The sequence below is a fragment of the Lepus europaeus genome, chromosome 1 (genome assembly GCF_033115175.1).
Source record: "Lepus europaeus isolate LE1 chromosome 1, mLepTim1.pri, whole genome shotgun sequence".
Classification (NCBI taxonomy): Eukaryota; Metazoa; Chordata; class Mammalia; order Lagomorpha; family Leporidae; genus Lepus; species Lepus europaeus.
This window is the reverse complement of record NC_084827.1, coordinates 39,165,860-39,189,728: the sequence shown is the minus strand read 5'-3', so window position 1 is coordinate 39,189,728 and position 23,869 is coordinate 39,165,860. Positions and strand designations below refer to the sequence as shown.

At 38.7% G+C, this 23,869-nt stretch overlaps 1 protein-coding gene across 1 annotated transcript in view; it reads right to left on the bottom strand.

The window, feature by feature from the left end:
- SEMA3C (semaphorin 3C) overlaps positions 1-23,869 on the bottom strand; it is a 188,495-nt gene that overhangs the window by 80,509 nt on the left and 84,117 nt on the right. The window contains exons 3-5 of the mRNA XM_062210107.1: positions 12,547-12,707; positions 10,348-10,410; positions 3,211-3,330 (exon numbers count right to left, since the gene is read on the bottom strand). Coding sequence (XP_062066091.1) covers positions 3,211-3,330; positions 10,348-10,410; positions 12,547-12,707 — 344 coding nt within the window. The remainder of the gene's footprint in view (positions 1-3,210; positions 3,331-10,347; positions 10,411-12,546; positions 12,708-23,869) is intronic.

Genomic DNA, 23,869 nt, shown 5'->3' with positions numbered 1-23,869 from the left:
GTGGTCAAAGATGTCAATAGTGGTATTGAAAAACAGAGGGCATGATCAATAGAGTTTAATGGTAGAGATGGACCTAAGACAAAGGATACTGATTAAAGTATTCAAGTTGTTTAGTAAGGAAATTTGACCATTACATTGACACTCTTAGTTATATGTAGGAGTGAAAGATTAGGAAGATTTAATAAAGACATGGAGAACAGTAGCACAAAAGCTGGAAACACGGAGCTACTAGTAAGGGTAGCTTCATAATGAAGTAAAAAGAGAAAGAGTTGAAAAAGAGTCATAAAACCAAGACAGTGATTTTTAAAGAAATGAAACAATTCTGTTTATAAACTAGGAAAATTAAAAGCCAAAAGCTGGGGGAAAAGACATGAAGTTAAAAAACAGAGTGAGGAAAGTCGTTGGTCCAAGAGCTTTATTGATGAGAAAAATGGCCCATACTGAAACAGTAGGGAAGCTTAGAAAGATGCTGAAATAGATGAGTTCATTGACTAATTTGTCTAAAAGAAAGAAAGAAAGAGAACAGAAAAGAACGAATGAACAAATGGGCAAGGGATAATGTGGATGCCTGTGATACTCTTAGTCACCTGTGGTATTGTTGGCCAGACAAAGGTAAAGATGCCTACTTGATGAATGGCAGTGGCAGGGGCTTACGTGGTATTCACCAGTTGAAAAAGATGTTACAGAGAAAGCTTATGAAATCAACCAGCGAACAGATATTATAATATTCCAAAAACTGCAGCAAAATTTATCAATCCTCTCTTTTTTTCTTGACTTTTTTCATTAGTTTGAGGTCATGATTTAGTTGTGTCACCTTATCATTTAAAAAAAATACTGAATTACTTGAAAGGGAGGGAGACAAACAGAGTTCCCATCTGCTGGCTCAGTCTGAAAATGCCATGGTAGCTGGTGGGTTCAAGCCAGGACAGTGGAAGGGATCCAAATACTTGAGCAATCATTGCTTCCTTTTAGAGTCTGCATTGGCAGGAAGCTGAAGTAAGGAGCTGGAGCTGGATTCGAATCTGAGTAGTTCAGACAAGAGTCTGTTTACTGGCCCTCAACCACTAGGCTAAAGTCCTCCCAGGGATGCTTTATTGTTTTCTAGGAACAAAAGATAGGGAGGCAAGATGGCTACAGAAGGATCACAATTAGGTCTTGATGTAGAAAGGATTCTAGATCTTTCAGATGAACACTATTAAAATGCCCTAGGGGACCTCTGAATCAATCTTACGACACGATGGAAGAGAAACAGTGTTTAATGAAAGTGTGTGATGCTTCAACAGTGAAGTAGGCTCAGAAAATATTCTCTTAGAACCAATGAATGTCTATGAGTATAGGCAAAGGCAAGATGGCAGGTAAGGTTTCAGAAATTCAATGGGATAATTAATGACTACACCAACCTAACCTGTTTCACTTCCAGATTGTTTTTTCAATATTTGACATATGTCATACCTTAATGTTAACACAGCGATTTAGTGGAAATACTATCTCTTATCATTACCAAAAACAATATTAGAGATGATGAAGAAGAGCAATTTGCTCAATATCAAACTTTCTTCATTATGCAGCCATTTTACTAAAGTGGGTCTTTGACCCTATGAACACATTAGATGTTGGATAAAATATTCAGTTCTGTATTACATTATGGCTCACATATTATACACATAAGGATGATGTCATGGTAAAACTCTTGAATTGGAGTTGACTATCAAGGGAAATACATGAAGCTTAAAAATCATAACCCTTTTCATATCTAAATTGGCTCTTAAGATGGTCACATATTATGTAAGAGATGAAATTAATTAATGAAAATGCTTCCCCCTTTGAAAAATCTCTTTTGAAGTGAGACCAACATAGTTCATATTTAGCTAGGTGATTAAAATTTATTCCATGCTGGTTTTCCAAAGGAGATTATTTTTTTGGACAGACTTTCCAATTAAGGTTTCAAGTGCATGGTGGGCAATTTGTACATGGGAAAATGATTTTATTGGAAATCTGTGTTCTGAAAACTGCTATGCTATTGTTGGCATGTACGGTGACTGCACAGACTTCAGGGGAGTGTCTGACAGATTGCAGACGTCTGAGGCAGTAGTTTATTTAATCAATTGATCACAGGCATGTGGTTCTAATGACAAGCTCAATGTGGCCATCTGTATTCTTCCAAGAAGCATAACTTTGCTTTTTCCTTCAAGCATTTTAATATATCATAGCTTATGGGGTCAAATCATAATTGCTTGGTTATTTTTAAATGGCTTTTTATTCATCAGAAGGTATATATATATAATTTACATGTCTGCAATGATAGAAATTTAATAATGAAGGAATAGAGAAGGAATCAGTGTTCAATTATATTAGTACCAAAGTATATTAATTTTTGTTAAAGGAAAATAAACTTTCTAAGGCTTATGAGTAGCAATATTCCATCTTTTTCACAATTCTAATCTCTGAAATTGAATTAGGTCTTTAAGAACTGGACTTTCTATATTTAAATTGCATAATGAAACCAAACAGTGATAGCTTGAAACGATTCAGTTTTAAAAATAATCATATCAAGTAAAACAACACATTTGACCAAAAGAATGAGAAAAAAATTTGGGCTAATGCATGGTTCCTTACTCAACAATGGTGGATGGGGATAATAAACACAATGTTAAATACCACAGTTGAAATTCAACCAATCTTATATTTGACTTTGCATTAGCTATGTATTTGTTTAGTCTTTAGCAAACATTGTATCACAATATCCCTTATCATTTTAACTCATGTACAAGTGAGGCTAAAATAGCCTCATGTAGGGTGATGTTAGTCTACGTGAAAGGATGATTTATTAGTTATATAAAGTATATAATTTATCAATTATATAAAGCTGTTTTCAGCAAAGATATATGGCATCCTGCTTTGTACATATTTTATAGCTACATGTCTCACAAAGGCTTACCAAATTTGAAAAATGAATATGAAATTTCTTGAAGCAGATTTTAGAAGGTAAGTTTATACTATAATTTTCTATCATTTGGAGCAAATTATTAGTGGAAGATAAAAGATTATAATAAGGAACCTGACATACAGGATCAAAATCTTACTTTTAAGAGACATGCAAATATTTTGTGAATTTTGATGATATTTACAAGGTTTTCTCTCAAATAAAATTTTAAAAATCTATCTTTGATACTCGCACCAAAACTAAGAGTGTGAGGTTGTTATACTTACCTCCGACCTCCTCCCTCTGTTCAAGTAAGTACAGACTGGGCTGAAGGCACCGCTCCCACAGACGTACAAATGGGTGCGATTGAAAGTCTGAATGACACGGACAAAGTTCCCACAGCCGTGCTGAAAGAATTGGCAAAGAGGTAGTCAGTAACTCCATGTCTTTTATTGTAATTTCTGCTGATCTATATTAATATGAGATTTTGTATGAAAGGTAAGAATGATGTGGCATAAGGTCTGGATGGTTCTATACCTTTGAGAAACTATGTGTGTGTCTCACAAAGGTAACATGAAAACAAGAACCTAACTTACAGAGGCACTAAATCAAATATTCAGATTTGGTGCCACTGAAGAAAAACTGCCACTCAACAGACATTTACTAAGCACCTGTCATATGCCAGGTTCTAGTCTCACCTTTCAGGCATCCTCGCTGACTGAAACATACAAAAATCAGTCTTTACAGAGTTCAGTTGGACAAAGTGGCCAATTGTGCTCCAGTTCTGCTATTTCTGCCTACATTTTTCTAATTAAACACATTTATCAAATGTATACATGACAATGTAAAGTAAGGATTATTTAATGATACTTTGCTATATACTTTTCTTTCTGACCTTTCTTATTGTTATATTGTTATTGTTAGGAGATATTAGGGGAGTACTAGAAGAACAATACGGTCATTTATTGATTTATTCCAGGAGGAAGGTAGTCTACCTCCGATAGCAAATAAAATGACCTGTCATAGTGTATTTCAATGTTTTACACACTGTGTAAGGCAAGGCTGTCATTTATTTGCTCAAGGAAATACAAAACGATTAGTGTAATTCTAAACTGACCGTGACCTGGCAGGAATACATAACATCTCTGTGACCGAATGAATCATTGAATGTTCTGCCTTTGCTGGGTTTGCAATCTTTTGTTGATTATAAATGAATCCAGCCCAAGATTTGTTCTCTTCACAGAGTCGTTTTTCTCTCAAGGAATATTTTTTTAAAATAATTTCATAAATTAGAGACAAAACATATTTTTATAAAAGACTATAAAGAAATATATTAAAAATCAACAGTAATTTTTCCCTGGGTGGTCAAACAACAGATGTGACCAGGTAGCATGTCCCCCATTTTTTATAATGCACATCTATTATTTATAGTATTGGAAAAGCAAAACTAAACAAACTTGGCTAGAAGTTAACTTTAAATGAAAGTCCATATTATTTCAGTATTTTTCAACTGTTTATCCATCTATATTCATTATTACTTGTCAGGAAATAATAGCTTCATTTCATACAAAGTAATTTATACAGATGTTTCTACTGTAGATTTTTATTATCAAATAATAAATCATTAACTCTGCTGTCAAAGAAATTAATCCTTACTGACCAGACTATACATTTCAGTTTTCTGTTAAAATATTAAGGATTTGTGTTAATACACTGTGTTGTTGTTCCTTGACACCTGTTTATATAGGTACTTGAGAATTGATTCCAAAGCTGTAGATGATTACATGTTCTCTGGAGAAGAGCATGGGAGAAGTATGTATGTAGTGTGTCTGTGTTAAGGGAATCTGTGAGCTCTAAGGCCTGTGCCTGTTTTTTTTTTTTTTCCCACAGTTAAGTCTGTATCAAATGTTTTTTTCATAAGACTCAGACTCAATCCAATCCTATTAATAACAGGTTATGTCAGTCTCATCTTGGGTTTGTAGACAGTTTACTGTCATGAATTACCGGCATTTGTAAAAAGAAAGCAATCAATAATATCTCATCTTCATTCCCAATACACTTTAGACTGGTTTCATGTATCTATTTCTATTTATCTACTTATTATGGATAATATTTATTGGGTGCATTAAGTACTGGATATTTAAATAATCAAGTTATATATTCCCAGGAGGTCTGAGTTTCTCCTTAGAGTGGACATTTATTGAGTTCTTACTATATGCTACTTAGGTACTTCACACGCATTATTCAATTTTTCACAACTCAGCCCCCCTTTAAGTAAAATAAAGCTTATATTCAAGGCCTCATAGGTAAAAATTTAAAGCAGATTTTCCAACACGTTTATGTCTAACATTGAATCCTGTACATTTAGCAACTTTATAATTTGTCATTTGGTGAGGAATCTATACTTTTTATTATAGAAGTTATTATATATCTACATAACTTTGTGTAGTCTTACAACAGTTACTAACATTTACAGAGTTCATCAATCCTTTGATGTGGGTTTCTTTAATTCTCACAGAAATGCTCAAGTTTACTAGTGTCCTGTTTGAGTGATTAAAACTAGTGTCCTGTTTTAGTGATTAAAATGTGGGTGGGGAGCAGAAGCTGTAGATTTAATAAGTAACTGAACTGGGATTTGAACATGGCCATGCAATCTTTGTGGGAGAATTTGATTAGAAATGAATAGATTTCCACACTGTCTGATCCTCAGTGCTCCCCTCCTCCACCCCTACCCACATGCAAGAACACAAATGGGAAAAATTAATCTGGTTCAGTTAATTATTAGAACTCAATACCTTGGTCCTTCCCATTCCCCTTGTGCTGAGTCTGTTTCTGTCCACATTATTTCTGACCTACACCATTATAATCCTGTCATTTCCATCCAGCAAATATTTACTCAACTCACTCTATGCAGGGCACTGTACAGAGTACTAGCAACACTGGATAGAATGGACTCAATTCCTGCTTCCAGAGAAAGGCAAGCATAATGTAGCACACAGTGGTAGAGGCTCCACAGGGTTATAACATTTTTATTGTACTGTAGAAGGAAAGAGAAGACAACAAGTAATGCCAACCAGGGCATAAAGGTTTGAGTGTGGGTCATTTGAGCTGAACCTTGCAGAATAAGCTAGAAATGTTGGCATTCAAAAGTGTAAGACAGCAGACATACAATGGCAAAAGCCCTGAACAGCACTCTGGCCTCAGAATCAGTCCTTAAGGCATTCGGATCTGGCTAAAAAGCCCATGAGAGTATTTCAGGCATGGAAAGCCAAGACATTGTGGAAAAAAAAATGACCTAAATGAAAGATTTCTGTGAGTGAGATCCCGCTGGAAAGAACGGGCCATTAAAGAAGGCAGTACCTTTCTCTGAAGGGAGGAGAGAACTTCCACTTTGAATATGGCCTTGTCCAAATAAGATCAGAGTTGGTGAACTCAGGAGGCTTCCATGGCCTTGGCAGCTCATGACAAGAGCCTTGGGTGATTACTGATGTCATAAATAAGAGTGTCAATTGTTAAATCAACAGTGGGAGTCACTGTGCACCTGCCCCCCATATAGGACCTCTGCCCTTAGTATGTTGTACTATGAGAATTAATGGTGAAACTACTACTCAAACAGTGCTCTATACTTTGTTTGTCTGTATGGGTGCAGTCTGTAGAAATCTTTACCTAGTATATACTAAGTTAATCTCCTGTATATAAAGATAATTGAAAATGAATCAAGATGAAGAATGGGATGGGAAAGGGAGTGGGAGAGGGGATGGTTGTGGGAAGGAGGGAGGTCATGGGGGGTAAAGCTGCTATAATTCAAAAGTTGTGCTTTGGAAATTTACATTTATTAAATAAAAGTTGAAAAGAAAAAAAAAGTGTAAGAAAAGAACATTTCAATAGAAAACAGAGCATGCACAATACACAACAGCCTGCAAATGTGGATTCATGGGGAAACATTCCCAAAGGGGTTAGAAGACTTCTGTGTGATGAAACGACAGAAGCAATTAGAGTTGGTTTGTCATCATATCGATGTCTTCAGACAGGCAGCAGAGAGTACTGTGGAGTGTAGAGGGTAGGTTTAAGTATGTAGAGCTCAGAGCAGGATAACCAGGTTCAAATCCTGGTTTCTTCTTTTACTAGCTGTTAGAATCACAGACAGCCACTTAGCCTTTCTGTACTCCAACCATTTTTGTCTGTAAAATAGCAATGATGAAAATTGTTGTGTGCAATATATTTTTACCTGGGATTGATAAAGTAAATAAAGTAGTACCTAGAACCTAACAAGCATCCAGAATTGTCCCCTATGACATTTTTTTTTCATTTGCATTTTTGACTTATATTGCTCATAGAAATCCTGTGAAAACTGTAAGCAGTCTGGGAGTTTGTCCTGCACAGAGCTTAGCACAGATCCTGACCATGGCAGAAATCCAGGAAAGGTTTGGGGAAGGAAGGGAGATTCAGAGATTTCAGTGGAAACACTTTGGATGCTTTCTCTTCATGGTGAAATCTCCTTCAAAACTCTTTCCTGGCACAATGCTAACAAAAACAAAGCTGCTCACATGATGCAAAGGGTAAGAGCATTGTATTTTATGTATATATGGAGGGCTTTTTAGCAAGATCCTAGAATAATAGACACTAAATTGTTAAGATTATGTCTCAGTAGCACACTGGCTTTAACAGCAATAAGCCTCCACTGCTATGGACTGTTCCAAGCTCTACTACAGATAGTAATGTGTTAATCCTCTGAACCATGCACTAAGGAAGCACCTGTGAATGAGCACACTTCACGGGTAAGGCAACCGGGACACAAGACAGGCTCAGTCTCCAAGGGAAAAGAGCTAAGAAGAGATTTTCTGTTATTTCCTAGGTACTTAGTCTAAGACTTCAAGTACTTCTGCATTAAACTTGTATTTATTTAGCCATACAAAAATATTTGTGATGGCCATTGAAGTGCAATGAGTTAAACTGCTGCTTGGGACACCCACACATAAAGAATTACCTGGTTCTAGTCCCAGATGCTCTGAGCTTCTGATACAGCTTCCTTCTAATATGCCTACAAGGGAAAGGATGATGGTCCAGGTACATGGACTCCTGCCACCCACATGGAAGACGAGGCCTCTACATTCTGTCTTTGGCCTAGCTTCACCATGGCTGTTGTGGGCATATGGGGAATGAACTAGCAATAGAAGATCTCTCTCTCTCTCTCTCTTTCTCTCTCTCTTTCTCTCTCTCTCTCTGGCTCTCCCTGTCACTCTGCCTTTCCAATCAGTAAATCTTTTAAAATATATATGTAAATATATATGTAATTTGCTTTATCTATTTTGCATATAATAATATATATGTAAATATGTCACAGAGCAAAGGTAAACAGGTTTTTAAAAATACTAATTCTTCATAGTTCATACTACGCAATAACAAAAATTACTTCTTTTTTTTCCCTATGGTCTATACTTCTTTGATCTGTGAAACAAATCAAGGTATTTTGATGAAGTTATTCCTAAAAAAACTATATTTTCTAGTAGTTTGAGATTTCATGGTCATAGAATTAGAAAAAAATGATATTCTGCAACTAATAAATCAGGGTTGACATTGTGTACGTGCAATCCATTTTTCTAAACAGTTACAATCCTGCTTAATGTTTCAACGATCTCTTGCACTATTTACTTAATACATTTATGAAACTGTATCTCATTGAGTATTTTTGACAGTATGTGCTATTGTTTAAACCCAATTCATTTAAAACATTAATAAAATATTAACTTTTAGAAATAAATGGAGAATGTAGGGATATGAGTTCATAAGGCAGAAAGAAATGGGAAGTAGGTTAGACTCTATTTAGCTGAGGCAGAAAATTAGATATTCTCACCATAATTTTAGTTTATTATAGAATTATGATATATTATTACCTGGGATAAAATTTTAATTTATGTTCAATCTTCCTCTCAAAATTAAGTGTTATCATAACCTCAATTAAAATTTGACACAACTAAAAATTCAGAAGGCTTACAGGATGTTTCTTTTATTTTTTATTTCAATTGCTACAAAGTTTGGAGTTTTAAAAATTGTTATTATTTCAGGTTTTGCTTAGTAGATGCTTAATATATACCTAAAAGCAGAAAGTTTCAACAATAATGTAAAATATATGTATAGTGGAAAGCATTGTGGTGCAGCTGGGTAAGCCACTCTTAGGATGCCTGCATCCACACTGGAGTGCCCGTTTTAGTCCTCCACTTCCCATCCAGCTCCCTGGTAACATGCTTGGGACGGTAACATCTCTTGCCTCTGCTGTAGAGTAAGCTCCCTTGACGTTTGTGTCATGAAACAGAGGCCATTATTAAGACTTCAGATCTGAATGTGTGTATAGGTGAGTACATTTACCAGCTTTTCTACCCAGCTTCCATAATTCCAGCTCAGTCCTTAATTAGTATGCACTTCCATGCTCATTTGATTAAGGTCGACTTTTCCAACAAGATAATCAAGTTGATTAGAGCCAGAACTGTGTCTATTTTTGTACAGAGTAGTCTGTAGCAGCTAGCCCTACACCAGATACATAAGAAGTACTCAATCAGCATTTACTGATAATTGAATTACATGAGTGATTGAATTACTGAATAATTAATTGAAAGAATGAATGAGTGAAGGAATTTCTTGACCAAAGTATTTGTTTAAAAGTGGATGATTTTGGTGCTTGTTTCAATCACATCATTTCTAGTGATTTCAGGCTTGAAATACATTATAAGATGAAATGACATATATACTTCATTATAATCATATGATTTTTGGACAATAAAGATTTACTCCATGTATTTCTTTTTCTAATTTCAAAAATAATTTAATGTGTCAATATGAACCAGTCATTTACAGAAAGTAATATAGATTTCTTCCTTGATTCTTTAAAATGAATGCAACCTAAAGGAATATAATTTGAACAAGTGTCACACATTGAATATTTATTGACACTTTTATCTGCCTTGATTGTTGTTTTTGAGGTTATTTTTAATTAACAGAGGTACCATGCATCACTGGCGATTTACTTCTTTGGAATGTTCTGGCCAACGTATAGCCTTTGCACAGGAACTTTCTTTGAAAAAGCCACAGGGCCTCTGGGAGCTGCTCCAGAAACTTGCATTATCATTATTTCTGCAGCCTGCTGGGAATTCTGCAGGTTGGATCCAGTGCTTATTACTGAAACCCATCATGAAGAGTGTTTGCATGAAATAATGAAAGCAAGATGGGAAATGTTCACCCAGTCAGGAATTTCAAAGTTACAGATGGTGTAAGAGTTTCACTCTCTCCACATTTACATTTTTATCATCTGTCCAGCTGAGGATTTAAAACACCAACACCCTTTGTCTCACTCTTGGCTGCACTCAAAGTACATGGATTCAAAGACCAAATATTTAAGGTTGTGTGTATGTGTTTTTATAAGCACTCACTGTGGGATCTTTGCCAGCCATTTTGCATTCTTCAACTTTGATTGTAGATGCTGGCCAGAAAACCTGCCCAGAGAGGAAAATAAAGGTTGTATAATCTCACTGTGCTATATGGCAGCTCAATGCTCTTCATTTAAACCAACAGATTTCATTAAGGTACTTCTATAGTCACATTTCAAAATTCTTCTTTCATTTTATGAACTCAATATTCTATCATTTACTTACAACTATATCTTATTTCTTCATCTGCTTTCCTTTTAACAAAAGTATTTCAGTAACCCATGACTAATTGCTAATTAATTTTATATTAAAATAAGGTTATGAGCATGCATGAGAGTTTAGCCAGTTGTCAAACTGCTGGTTAGGATGCTCACTTTCCACATCAGAGTGCCTGGGTTCCAGTCCCAGCTCCATCTCCTCACTCCAGCTTCCTGCTAATGTGGACCCTAGGAGGTGGTGGTGATAGCTCCATGTAGAAGGCCTGATTTGAGTTCCAGCTTCCAGCTTCAACCCAGCCCAGCCCTGGCAGATGCAGGCATTGGGAGTAAACAGTAGATCAGAGGTCTCTGTCTGTCTCTCTTTATCTCTCAAACAAATTAATTAGTTAAAATAGATAAAGTCATTATTAATATAAGTGTGTAAAATATAATGTGTATTTTACTCCTTTTAAATTAGAGTTCACTTTTCCCAGCTGCTTCTTTCACAATGAATTTACATTTACTTGGCTGTCTCAGTTTAATATTATTTCTGGTAAAACACACAGTTGGGTTTGTAGATTAATTAAAATGGGCCCCTAGGCACTTCAACAGCTAAAACAACTTGAAGGAAATCCAAGAGATTCCCTCTCTGAAACACACTGCTCACATTCTAAATCATTACAGCCTTCGATCAGGTCTGGCATTGATGACTACTTTTTTTTTTTTTCCTTTTTTTTTTTTTTTTTTTTTGAGCTGTCAGTAGGTTGCCCATATTAACATAGTAAATGCACCAGTCTGTTCAATGCAATAATTTTATAGTTAATCTACTTTTATTTCTTAACCCCAGTGAAACTCAGTTTCACTTTCTGATGTGCAAAGAAAAGAGACAGCCTGATAGGCCACACGTGTTCAAATAACCATGCATTTAATAATCGTGTGGCTTCCAAGACTTCATGTATTACACACCAATGACCAGATAGATCTTCTCTAATCTGGCTATTTTTCTTCATGCTATGCTCCATGCTCTTCTCATTCCCTTTCTATAAATATATACACAGGAAGAATTTTCATATTTTGCTCTGGGTTTTGAGTTGCTGAAAACTATGAAACAGAAGGAACTGAACTTAAAACATTTTCAGTCCATGAAGTTAAGTATTTACCTCCTACTTTACATTAATATGCAGTCAATATTCATTACTGTTCCAATGAAATACTCAGTTTTTCATTTGCTTACATTTTTAAAGAAAGAGGCTCATGTTGTGGCAAAGCAAGTAATGCCTCCGCCTCCAATGCCAACATCCTATATGAGCATCAGTTCGAGTCCTAACTGCTCCATTTCTATTCTAGCTCCCTGACAACGGCCTGAAAAAAGCAGTGGAAGACAGCCCAAGTACTTGGGTCCCTGCTATCCACCTGGGAGATCTGAAAGAAGATCCTGGCTGCTGGCTTCAACCTGGCTTAGTCCTGGCCATGGCAGCCATCTGGGGCATGAACCAGTGGATGGATGATCCCTGTCTCTCCTCTCTGTAACTCTGACTTTCAAACAAATAAATCTTAAAACAAAACAAAACAACTTTCAAACAATTAAATCTTAAAAAAAACTTTTTTAAAGGAAAAGGCACCTAGCAGGTAACATTGCCCTCCTGAAAAAGATGAACTTGGGGCCGGCACTGTGGCGCAGCAGGTGAAAGCCCTGGCCTGATGCACCGGCATCCCATATGGGCACCAGTTCTAGTCTTGGCTGTTCCTCTTCCAATTCAACTCTCTGCTATGGCCTGGGAAAGCAGTAGAAGATGGCCCAAGTTCTTGGGCCCCCTGAATCCACATGGGAAACCTGGAAGAAGTTCCTGGCTCCTGGCTTCGGATCGGCGCAGCTCGGGCCGTTGCAGCCACCTGGGGAGTAAACCAGCAGATGGAAGACCTCTCTCTCTGTCTCTACCTCTCTCTGTAACTCTTTCAAATAAATAAAATAAATCTTTAAAAAAAGAGAAAAGGATGAACTTACACTCAAAGGTTCTTGACTTATGTTGTTAATATTCAAGGAAAGAATGTGATCTTTGCTGCCCACATATATCCGGTCTTGATCTTCATCCATTAATAATATCCTGTAGTCTAGTGGGTGGTGGGATAGGCTGAAGTACTCAGAAGTCTTGGTTTCTCGAAGCTCTGAAATAATGAACAGCACACATGAACACAGAGTATTGTGGTTCTATAATTCTGTTATTTTAATGAGAAGTCTTATAGGAATATTTATCAAGAAAGTCCATTTTTAACCTACAATAATAAATTAATTTTAAAATGGAGTTACTTTTATGATTATTTTTGCTTATTGTCTTTACACTGAAGTAAAACACCAATAAACCAATAATTGCAATGCTAAAGCTTATGATAACATGATATAATAACAAAATTGTTCAAATTCGCAATAAACTCAACTCAGTTTTATTACTGGATATCATTAGCTTGAAAGTAGTTGACATGGATAAACCAAATATATATATATATATATATATATATATATATATATACACACACACATATGTATGTATACACCCACACCATGAGCAGACTGGACAAAAAAAAAAAACAACAAATGATGCTGTTAAATATTAAATTCTTTACCTCATTGCAGTCATTTGTTTGGGATGATTTCCTACTTTAAATCATTGCCTTACTTCCTCAACATTTTCTTTCTAGTCTAATATAGTTATCTATATTTGAAACTTGAAAATAAATTTATTTTTCTCCATTATACTTCACTCAGCAGGCAATATCATTTATATTTAACATTTCTGTATTCACTTGAACAGCGGAGTGACAAAGAGAAAGAGATCATTCATCCATTAGATCACTCACCAAATGGCTGCAACAGTCAGGGCTAGACCATGCTTAAGCTAGAAACCTGGAATTCTGTGGGTCTCATCACATGAGGTAGAGGTCCAGATATTTGGGCCATCATGTGCTGCTTTTTTAGATGCGTTAGCAGGGAGCTAGATACGAAGTAGGGCAGCCAGGACTCCAATGTTGTGCTCTAATATAGGATGCCTGCATCAGAGGCAGTGGCTTAACTAGCTATACCACAAAGCAGGCCAAGCAATATCATTTAAATGACAAAGTTCCTATGGAAATATCAAAATGGAGAGTAGGCATGGGGATTTGGCCTAGAGGTTAAGATACTAACTGAGACGTCTGCATCCCTATCAGAGTGCCTGGGTTTGAGGCCTGGCTCCCTTCCTGAGTCCAGCTACCCACTAATGTGACCCTCAGAAGCAGCAGGTATGGATCAAGTGGTTGAGTCCCTCCTACCCGCATGGGAGATCTGGATTTGTTCTTGGCTCCTGGTATTTGGAAAGTGAATCAGCAGATGGGAGCAGTCCTTTCTCTCTGTGTCTCTTTTTCCCTCTCTGTTTCATAGCTAGCTAGCTAGATGATAGATGATAGATCGATAGATAGATAGGCAGACCATTGACAACAGGAGAAGACTAGGTGACAGATGTTTGGAAACAGGGCTTGGGGTGCTGTTCTTCAGTTACTGAGCCTCACTGGGATACAGAGGACGTAGTGCTGCTGGCCCAGAGTCCAGGGCAGCTTCTTCTATGATGAGAGCAGAAAATGGGAAAGGGAAAAAGGCAGCCCACCTAGACCACATGTTATGGCTAACCCAGGAAACCAATCCAAGGGTGAGAACACAGGATCAAAGCAAGTGTCACTGAAGGCTGAAGAAGACACAGAAATCCTTGAGTATTTCTATTACTCAGGTGTTGCATAAAGCTTGCTTTTCATCCAAAGGATGTAATTGATGGTTGTGCAAATTTTCTATGAAACATCAGGAATATGGTATGGCTGAGGTTGCAGAATAGATATTCAACAAGTACCTCTGAATAATTAAGTCTTCTATGAAATAGAGTGAAGCAGCCAAATGTGACTGAGCTCCAGGCTCAGGGGCCCAATTGCTGTGGTCTGAATGCTGGTTCTACCATTTCATTCCTATATGTACTTGGCATGTGCCTTTATCTCTCTGCACTCTGGTGTGCTAATAGGTAAGGACAGATAATAATAGTACCTATATCACTGAGTTGTTGGGAGGTTTAAATCAGTAACACATATAAAGTTCTTCAAGAATGCCAGAGCTATAGTGACACTGGTTACATATTATTAACACTTGGAGCAATCTTTATCTAGCAAAGTAAGAACAGTTCCCTACAAAAGGGAGGAAAAAAATGGAGGAATATATTATATAATTTATATTTAATCATAACTTAGTTCATTTTATAGCAGATTCTGTTCAAATTATTTGAGGAGAGTACAATAAAAAGATGAAGCATTTTCAAGGAAAATAATTGTCTGAATATGCAAGATCATTTTGGAGTGTGTGACCTAAGAGATATTGTTGTGGTTATCAAGACATAATACTGACAAACATCTACCATACTCCAAAAGCAAAAGAAGATTTGGTGAGAGAAACACTTAAAACAAAGGCCATGGAATAATTTTATATGGGGTTGGCCTTGGAGTAAAGGGAGTATGCATTTTCCTGCAAGGTGCAAGCTAAGAAAAGGTGAAGTGAATACTCCTTTACTACTCTGGGTGCATGCATAAGGGACACATCTTTGTTAGATTACTTAGCTATTGATAGGTGAAATCAGAGTTAATAAATGCCTCACAAGCATGCACAATTAGATTCCTAATCTGCCTTGAGAAATATCAGATTTTCAGGGGGAGGTTTCCCATTCTTGTCATGGATGATTTTGTCAAGATCTGAGAGTAGATGCCGCCTCAGAAGAAGAGTGTATGGAAAACGTAAAGCCAAGAATAGAGATTGTTCATTGGTGGATGCAGAGGGGAGCCTGGGATCAAACCCAAGGCAGTGCAGGATGTAGAGGAAACAGGCTATGTAGGAAGAGGCCAGGTGTGGAGTCAGACGTGCCCAGGTAAAACTCAGCTCCAACCCTTATTAAGTATGACAAGCATAGTCCAAAAGGTTTCTGGAAAATTGAATTAAAAGATGTTTGTTTAAATGTCAGAAAAAAAAATAGGAAATCCATGAATCCATGCACTTTCTAAAGCCATTATATTATTTTGGGAAAGCTGCTTCCTTTCTCCCCATTGCAATTTCCTCATTGGTACATTGGTAATAACGATTCACAGCATAAAAGACGTCCCTCCGGCATGCAGGAGATGGTCAGTGTCAGTGCCTTTCAGGAACAGACACGGCTGCTGGTCTACCTCATAGAGATTCTCCTTTCCTTCATCTGTGCAGAGCCCCTTGGTGTCAGAGTGAGCCCATTCCCCTAGCCAGTGAGTAGCTTCAGTGTGGCCATGTGATCCGTTCTGGCTCGTGAAATTTTACACAAAGATTTATTTATTTATTGAAAAGGTAGTGTGTGTGGAGGGAGGGACAGATAGAGATTTTTCATCTGCTGCTTTACTCTCCCTAAAACCCCCAACAGTCAGTGCTGGGCCAGGCTGAAGCCAGGAGCTACCAGTTCCATCGGGGTCTCCCATGTGAGTGGCAGGGACTTTGCTGCTGCCTTCCCAGCATTATAAGCAGTTCACTGGATGGAAGCAGAGTAGCTGAGACTGAGACAGGCTCTCCTATGTGGAGAGCCCAAGCAGTGCCCCAGTCCCAAGCAGTGGTGGTTTAACCCACTGCACCAGTAGGCAAGCCCCTGACCTATGAAATTTGAAACAATTCAAAGTAGTAGGGCTACTGAAAGAAGTTTTCTGGGTCTTAAAAACTGCTACACAAAGGAGATTCTTTCTTTTTCTGCCTGTGGACATTAAGAGCATGTTATACTTGTAGCAACACTAGCTACCAAGATGGCTACTGGCTAAAAGTGGTAAGGAAAAATATAGGGGGAAAAAAAAAACTAGGTCCTTTAAGAAATCACTTTCACTAACCACAAAACTGCACTATCAATGGATTACTTCTCTTATATGAGATTTTAAAAAAATTCTTGTAGTTTTTAGGCACCTTAAATTGCAGTTTGCTTTTCCTGTTGCAGAAGAGCATACCAACTGACACATTTTTTTGGGTGTTCACAGCCCCACCTCCCACTGTGTCACCCTTTCTACCATGGTTTAAGTATTATGTCCAAAATATTCCTTTTCTTTTTCTTTTCTTTTCCTAATCTATGTTGAAATAAAACCAAGCGTATGACCTCAGCTGGCAAAAGAGCATCAACTGAAATTTGTTTGCAAGTAACAACAATGAAAGTTCTCTTCTTTAGAAAATAATCAATTTCTTGCATTAATCAAAATACCAGTGGGAGCAATAACCACATTAACTTAAAACCTTTCTGGTCCAAGGATCTTTATCTATTTTTCCAAGCCATAAAGCATCTTCAAATTTAATTACCTGAAGCTCATTGACAGTTGACAGCTGTTAACCAAGGAAAATTTACTTTAGAAGTGCTCTTGTTATGATAGAAGGGTAGGCTTCCCCTAAAAGGCTATTTAAATTGCTGTTAGTAGCCCTAATTGAACTTTGGAGCTTGGGAAAGAGAACTATTTATTGTGTGTTTGGTTTTTTGTTTTTTTTTTTTGTTTTGTTTTGTTTTGTTTTTGTAAGAAGAGTTCAAAGCAAGGAGAATCTTATCTATAAAAAGAATGACCCAAGAACCCATCATTTTGGTTTAAAGGAGACTCAAGTAAATGAATGATTCAGTGATTTGGCCAGAGTTATAGAAACTGATTGATTTAATGATTTGGCTACAGTGAGAAGAAGATCACAATTAGTAGTCCTCCATCTACACAAGTCAACGAATGGTGCTATCCTACATTCCTGTAAATCTTAATGATGATGTCATCCTTTTTACAGCATCAGAGTACAGAATGTTGTGTTGTCTCTAATGACATGCTCAACTGATACAGAAGAGAATTTGCTGAGAGCATGTAGCATTAAATGCATTGGCCCCAAAAAGGGGCATAGGTCTCCAAGTCTCTGGGAAAATCTTCTGGGAAACAGCATAAAAAATATTACATGCTCCTATCCTGAAATCTGCATCATTGTGGCACCCCCAAAGTGGAAAATTACTGTGATGTTTGCTATACTAATGTTCCCAGAGACTAAATTTCCAATGCAAAATGCTTACCTAAAATACAGAATTCACATGTGCATTTTTTTTAGTAAGGGAAGCTTCTGTGCACTTTGAGAATTTAACCAAAATTTGATCAGACTCTTCAAAATATAAGCCCCTTGAGGCAGAAGATTTGGCCTAGCAGGTTAGGTCAACCTTGGGTTCCCATATCCCATATCAGAGTGAGTAGTTTGAGTCTTGGCTACAATGTGTGTGAGATTCAGCTTCTTGCTAAGGCATTCTGGGATGTAGTAAATGATGGCCCAAATATTTGGCTCCCTGCCACCCACATAGGATTCACAGATGAAGTTCCTTGCTCCTGGCCTAGTTGTGGCTCTTGTGGCCATTTGGGGAGTGAAATAATGGTTGGAAAATTCTCTCTCTCTCTCCATCTCTCTCTCTCTCTCTTCCTCCCCATCTGTCTCTCTCTGTGTTGTTCTGCCTTTTAAGTAGATGAAATTAAATAACTAAATTGCTAAAAAAAAAAACCTAGAAATATAGAAGTATCTGCATCTGCATGTCAATATTTTGCTCTAAAAATTACTACACAGTTCCATATATATATCAATGCATATGTCTGCTGATAATACACTATCCTTACCTACATAAGAACTAATGTTTGGTTCTGTTAAGCCAGTGAGGTGACTAGGTCATTAACAATTGCATTCCCATGCTCAGAAATATAATCTTGGTGAAGAAGGCTGAGAGGGTAGAGATCCCTTTTATAAATAATAGACACCTGGTAAACTACACATACCCAGTATACTACATTACCATTGACCTTTTGTAAAACCAGAAATAGGTAAAGGGTTCCTTGAATGCAAATCAGTTCTCAGGAATCTGTTGATCAGGAGCTTATGCAGTAGTTACTCATTAGTTATATTTACAGTTCATGATGCACTATTAATGTATTTACTCAATACACATTTAGTGAGCCCTTATCATAGGTGTCTAGACACTGCTCAAATAAAAGGACAAAAATAAAAAATCAATAATGTGCCATAATGACAATTTCAACTCTAGCCTTATGCTGGCTGATTCTGTTTAGCTAGCCCTCATCATAAACTTAGCTGAGCCCTGGGCAGAATGCACACCACAGATTTCAAAGTCAGTCCTCAGGCTACCCTTTACAGATGGTGCTACTGACAGGAGGATTTCCTCCCTGAATGTCTTATCTCAGAAGAATTTTAAGCAGATTGGGCTCAAGTGACCCAGCCTTTCCCTGAGACCCACTGTTATTGAAACTGAAGTGAATTTCACCTGTAGACTTTAGGAAAAATAAACAGATAAAGACAAGTGCAGTGAAACTTCTGTGGACTGAAACCCAGGTCTCTGATTCCTAATGTAGCCAGGGTCCAGCAGGCACATTGTTGAAACCACATTTGTTAAAAAATAATAGCCCAAATAGTCACCTATGTGAGCTTCCTAGTAGGAGAGTGTCCTAAGTACTTTATATTCTTATTTCATTTCTTTTTCACTCAAAGCCTCTAGGTTAGGTTCTAATACTATGTAGTCTGGTACACTGAGAAACTAAATAGCAGGGAATCTGAGCAATCTAACCAAGGTTGCCCATTAATGATTGGAAGAGACAAGATCCAGGATTCAAAGCAAAGCCAGTTCTTAATATGAGAATTCAACTTGATACCTTCTCGTTTTCCTAAGGGGACTCACAACCTCATCGCTTCCTTATTGTTGCTCTTTTATCATGGTCTTGCCTTGCTCAATAGTCTAGGACATATCAAAAAACTACAAGAAAAGCCTCGGCCTCTCACATTTCCTCTGCCAGTTGGGGAGGGGTAGGGACCCCACTCCAAACAACTTAAACACAGCCAAGTTCTTAGCTATGTTGTTCTCACTAAACTTTCACAGCAGGTCTGAGCGGCTGCAGGAAAGTGACATTGGGCATAGCTTCATGCAGGAGAGAAAGGTTCTGTTCCTCTATGGTTCTTGTTGGAAGAGCATGATTGGCTACGTGGAAGCAAAATGCCACCTGCATGCCAGCAGGTATGAGAAGACAGTTCCACTGAGGGAGCCTGGTCAGAGAGAGGCAACAATGGAGACAGCCTGTCTGTATCTGGCACTGCGTCTGAGGGGAGATTACCAGACCCACAGGGGACTTCAAGAAGAACTATCCTCATCAGAGTTTGCCCCAGGCAGCCCCAATTTGTACCTGTTTTCCCAGATTAATTATCATGTGTCCCTTTTCACTCTCCAAGGAATTGTGATTTGCACGTCAAACTACATGGTCATTCTATGTTTGTGTTTCCTCTTCTTAACTGTCTTGAATGGCTTTTCTTTTTTTCTTTTTCTTTTATTTATTTATTTATTTATTTGACAAGCAGAGTGGACAGTGAGAGAGAGAGAGACGGAGAGAAAGGTCTTCCTTTACCATTGGTTCACCCTCCAATGGCCGCTGCAGCCAGTGCGCTGCAGCCAGCACACCACACTGATCTGAAGCCAGGAGCCAGGTGCTTCTCCTGGTCTCCCATGTGGTGCAGGGCCCAAGCACTTGGGCCATCCTCCACTGCACTCCCGGGCCACAGCAGAGAGCTGGACTGGAAGAGGAGCGACCAGGACAGAATCCGGCGCCCCGTCCGGGACTAGAACCCGGTGTGCCGGCGCCGCAGGCGGAGGATTAGCCTATTGAGCCGCGGCGCCAGCCTTGAATGGCTTTTCATTCCATTTAGGATGAAATCCAAAATCTTAACGTGGCCTCCGCAGCCTGGCATGACCTGGTTTAAGATGGCCTCACCAGAAGTCAGTCATCACCACTGGTCTGGTTTCCTTGTGCTTTTGCTCTCTGACCTTCTCACATCTTCAAACCTGCCTTCCCCCCTTCCTGCAGCAGGGCATTTGTACATGCTATTCCTCTTGCTAACAAGGCTCTTCCTGCCTTTTTCTAACTCCTGCCTATGACTCCAGCAGCAGTTTCAATGGAATTTAAACAGAGCTGCTTCAGAAAAGCTTCCTTGATCCTGTAGATAAGATCAAGTCTCAGGTGTGCCAATGTTTGCTTATTTCTGTTTGTGGCTTTCTCTTCTCTGAAGGCTGCCTGGAAGATCAAATGAAATGATCTACAAGTCATGAGGTGGTGCTTGGATGAGTACATGGGATGGCTTGCTTAAGACCTGCTTTGGCTTCTTCTGCGTAGTTTTGTTATAACTGTGAACTTGAGACAAAGCTCTGTGTTCATTCACCTTCTACTTTTTTGGGTGTGCATTATATCAAGTTGCAAGATTTTTTAAAATCTCAGTTGAATTGAGTTTGGGGCCAGTGTTTAGCCTAGAGGTTATGACACTAATGTTCAACAATGGAGTATTGGGGTTCTCTCCGTGATTCCAGTTCCTGACTCCAGCTTCAGGCTGATACAGAGCCCAGGAAGCAGCAGGTAGTTGAATTCAAGTAGTTGGGTTCCTGTTACCCATGTGGGAGACCCAGATAGAGTTCTTAGCTCCCGGTTTGGGTCTGGTCCATCCCTAGCTGTTAAGGGGATTTGGGGAATGAAGTCAACAGATGAGACTCTTTCTGTGTCTTTTTGTCTCTGCCTCTCAAATAAATACAAAAAAAAATATAAAAAGTATGGGGTGTGCAGCTGTAGTGGTGGAAGCTTCACTTTGGAATTAACTGAATGGAGTTGCGTCCCAGCCTCATCTTCTGCAGATACAGACACCTCCCAACCTCTCCCTCTCACTAAGGACTCTGAAGTCCTCCCTCTTCATGGTCTCTATGTCTCCTACAGCAAGTACTCTCTATTGTTGGAGACGACCTGCAAAACTAATCCCTCCTCTTACTCTAAGTCTGGTAGGGAACAAAAAGGTCTGTTTAAAAGTCTCCCTTAGAATTACAGCCACAGAAATGCAATTGCGTATTTTACAGAAAAAGAAACCCAAACCAAAGAACTAGCACAAAACATATTCCATTTGTATTATGTGGCTGTATCACAGGAAGACTTCTAAATTCTGATTTCCTATTCTTTAAGCTCACATGGGAGACACGAAAGTGAACTTGAAAGGCTTCAGGTGCCAAGCTTGATTTCTACGTAAGAGAAGCATTGGCCAGACTGTATATTCTGCCTGTGATACAAAGATGGACTATCTCAGATGTCTTGAGAGACTGCGAACTTCTGGAAACTAAATTCAATTCTGAACCTCCTACTAAACTGTAGGAGCCAAAACAGGTGAAGTATCCATATCAATGGTGTTCATTCTGTCAAGAAGACGTCTGTGTCTGAGCGTCCAGTTGAGACGTAAACAGGGAGATAAACTTGTGGAAAAGGAAGCACTGCATCTGATACCTGCTTCTAGAGCTCTTGACACTCCTGAAGAAGCTGCTCTGGGGCAAAGTGTTTAAGAACTGTGGTTTCCAGATGGTAACAAAAACAAAAGCAGAATCATAATAACAGAAAAGTAGGGATGAAGGTAAGAAATACAATACCTGCTAGAGATTCCTGAAAATTAATATACCTCCACTAAATACATTTTACACTGTCAGTATAACTATTTATTCAGAGACTTTAGAATACTGAAAATAGTTTCTCATGTTTTTAAGTTTTCAAAGCAGTCTATACTCACTATGAAAAACAGTCATTGAAAGTCATTCACAGAGAACATGAGCAGGAAAGAAATATTTTGAAACATGAATACCAAAATTGTTGGTTGGTGGAAGAAGACGGGGAGACAAAGCCTCAGACCAAGAATGTGCAGTGGGCAGGGGTGGTGGGTCCATGTGGTGAGTCATGCCAGCAAAACCCCAGGGCAGGGAGAACACAATAGGCCCCATTCCCCACACTGAACACACTGGAACTATACCTGGGAAGATTCTGACAGCAACATTTATCACCCACCACCTGTTATTTATCAGTCTTCCATGATTGCAATAAAATTCCCTTGGATCCACTGTCACCTTCCTTGTGAATGTCTTGTCAACAAAATTAATTATAGCAAGAAGAATTGGAAGGCCCTGTGTGCTGAATGGAATCTCTTGTCCTACATCATCCTTCAGAAAATTATCTGTTCCTTCATGCCACAGTTCCCTACAACATAAAACCTGAGTTTATATTTGCCACTCTAGGATCTGTAGAAAATCAAATCATCCTTGAGAGACATACATGTATTCAGTAAATGACATATAAATTAGGTAAAATGATGAAAATTTTTCAGTCTCTTTGCAAAGAGGGGATTCCAGAGTGGGGATACACAAAGCTCCACTCCTACACAAGAGGTTGGCTTGAGACGTTAGGAAAGCACTGCAGATGCAAGATCAAGTCTTCTTGTAAATCCAAAAACTGAGAGAGCGGCAAGATGGCGGAATAGGAAGGGAGCACATTGATAGTTCGGAAACACACAAGTTAATAACAGTGGAGATACTGCAGGGTCAAGGAAGAGTAGGGGAAGAAACAGCAGAGGAAACTCTTCTGGAACTAGTGATTCACAGTGGACCTGCGTGGAGAGCGTGGGAGCCCAGGTTCGGAACACCAGCGGCAGACTCAACACACCAGCGCTGGAACGCGAGGTGAGCCGAACCTTAACAGCCCGAGACACCAGCGGGCAAGCGGAAAGAGCAGACTAGAGGGAACGAGGCTTGAAACTCCGTGGGGAAAAGTTCACCAGGCTAACTAGAAGAGAGAGAGGAAAAAAAAAAAGTGACCGATACGGACACGAGTTTCTCTCTCTCCGCTCACCCCTCAAAGGCTAACAAGACAAAGAGCAGTCGCCATTTTGGACATACGTCATAAGCAGGGCGACCTCAGGTCTGCACCGGCCCTGAGCCTAGCAGAAAAACCTGACTCTGGGGGGAGGGGTGAAATAACAGGAGATTAGGATCTAACTTGGCAACCCAGTGGGAGACTGCAGGAGAATTAGAGCCCACACTGAGGGCAGCAGAGATTCCCTGTGTGGTTCTTGGGAAAGAGCTTCTGATCTCTGGCTCCTGTGGGTATATCATTCACCTGCTAACTACCTCCAATTACGTTCAGCTGTGCGGAATTACTTCCCTTTTGAATCAAAAAAAAAAAAAAAGAAAGAAAGAAAGAAAGAAAGAAAGAGAGATTTACCACGCCTAACCTGGGAGTGTCCTTTTTGACACACCCTCAACCCTGAGGAACCAAACACAGCTCTCAGGCCACACTCATTTCAAGCCTCTAAGGCTCCACCGAAAGCAGACAGTCCACTTAATATAGAGCCATAGTGTAACAAGAAAAAACAACACAGTGAAGAAACCAAATATCTCCAACATGCCAAACAACAAACG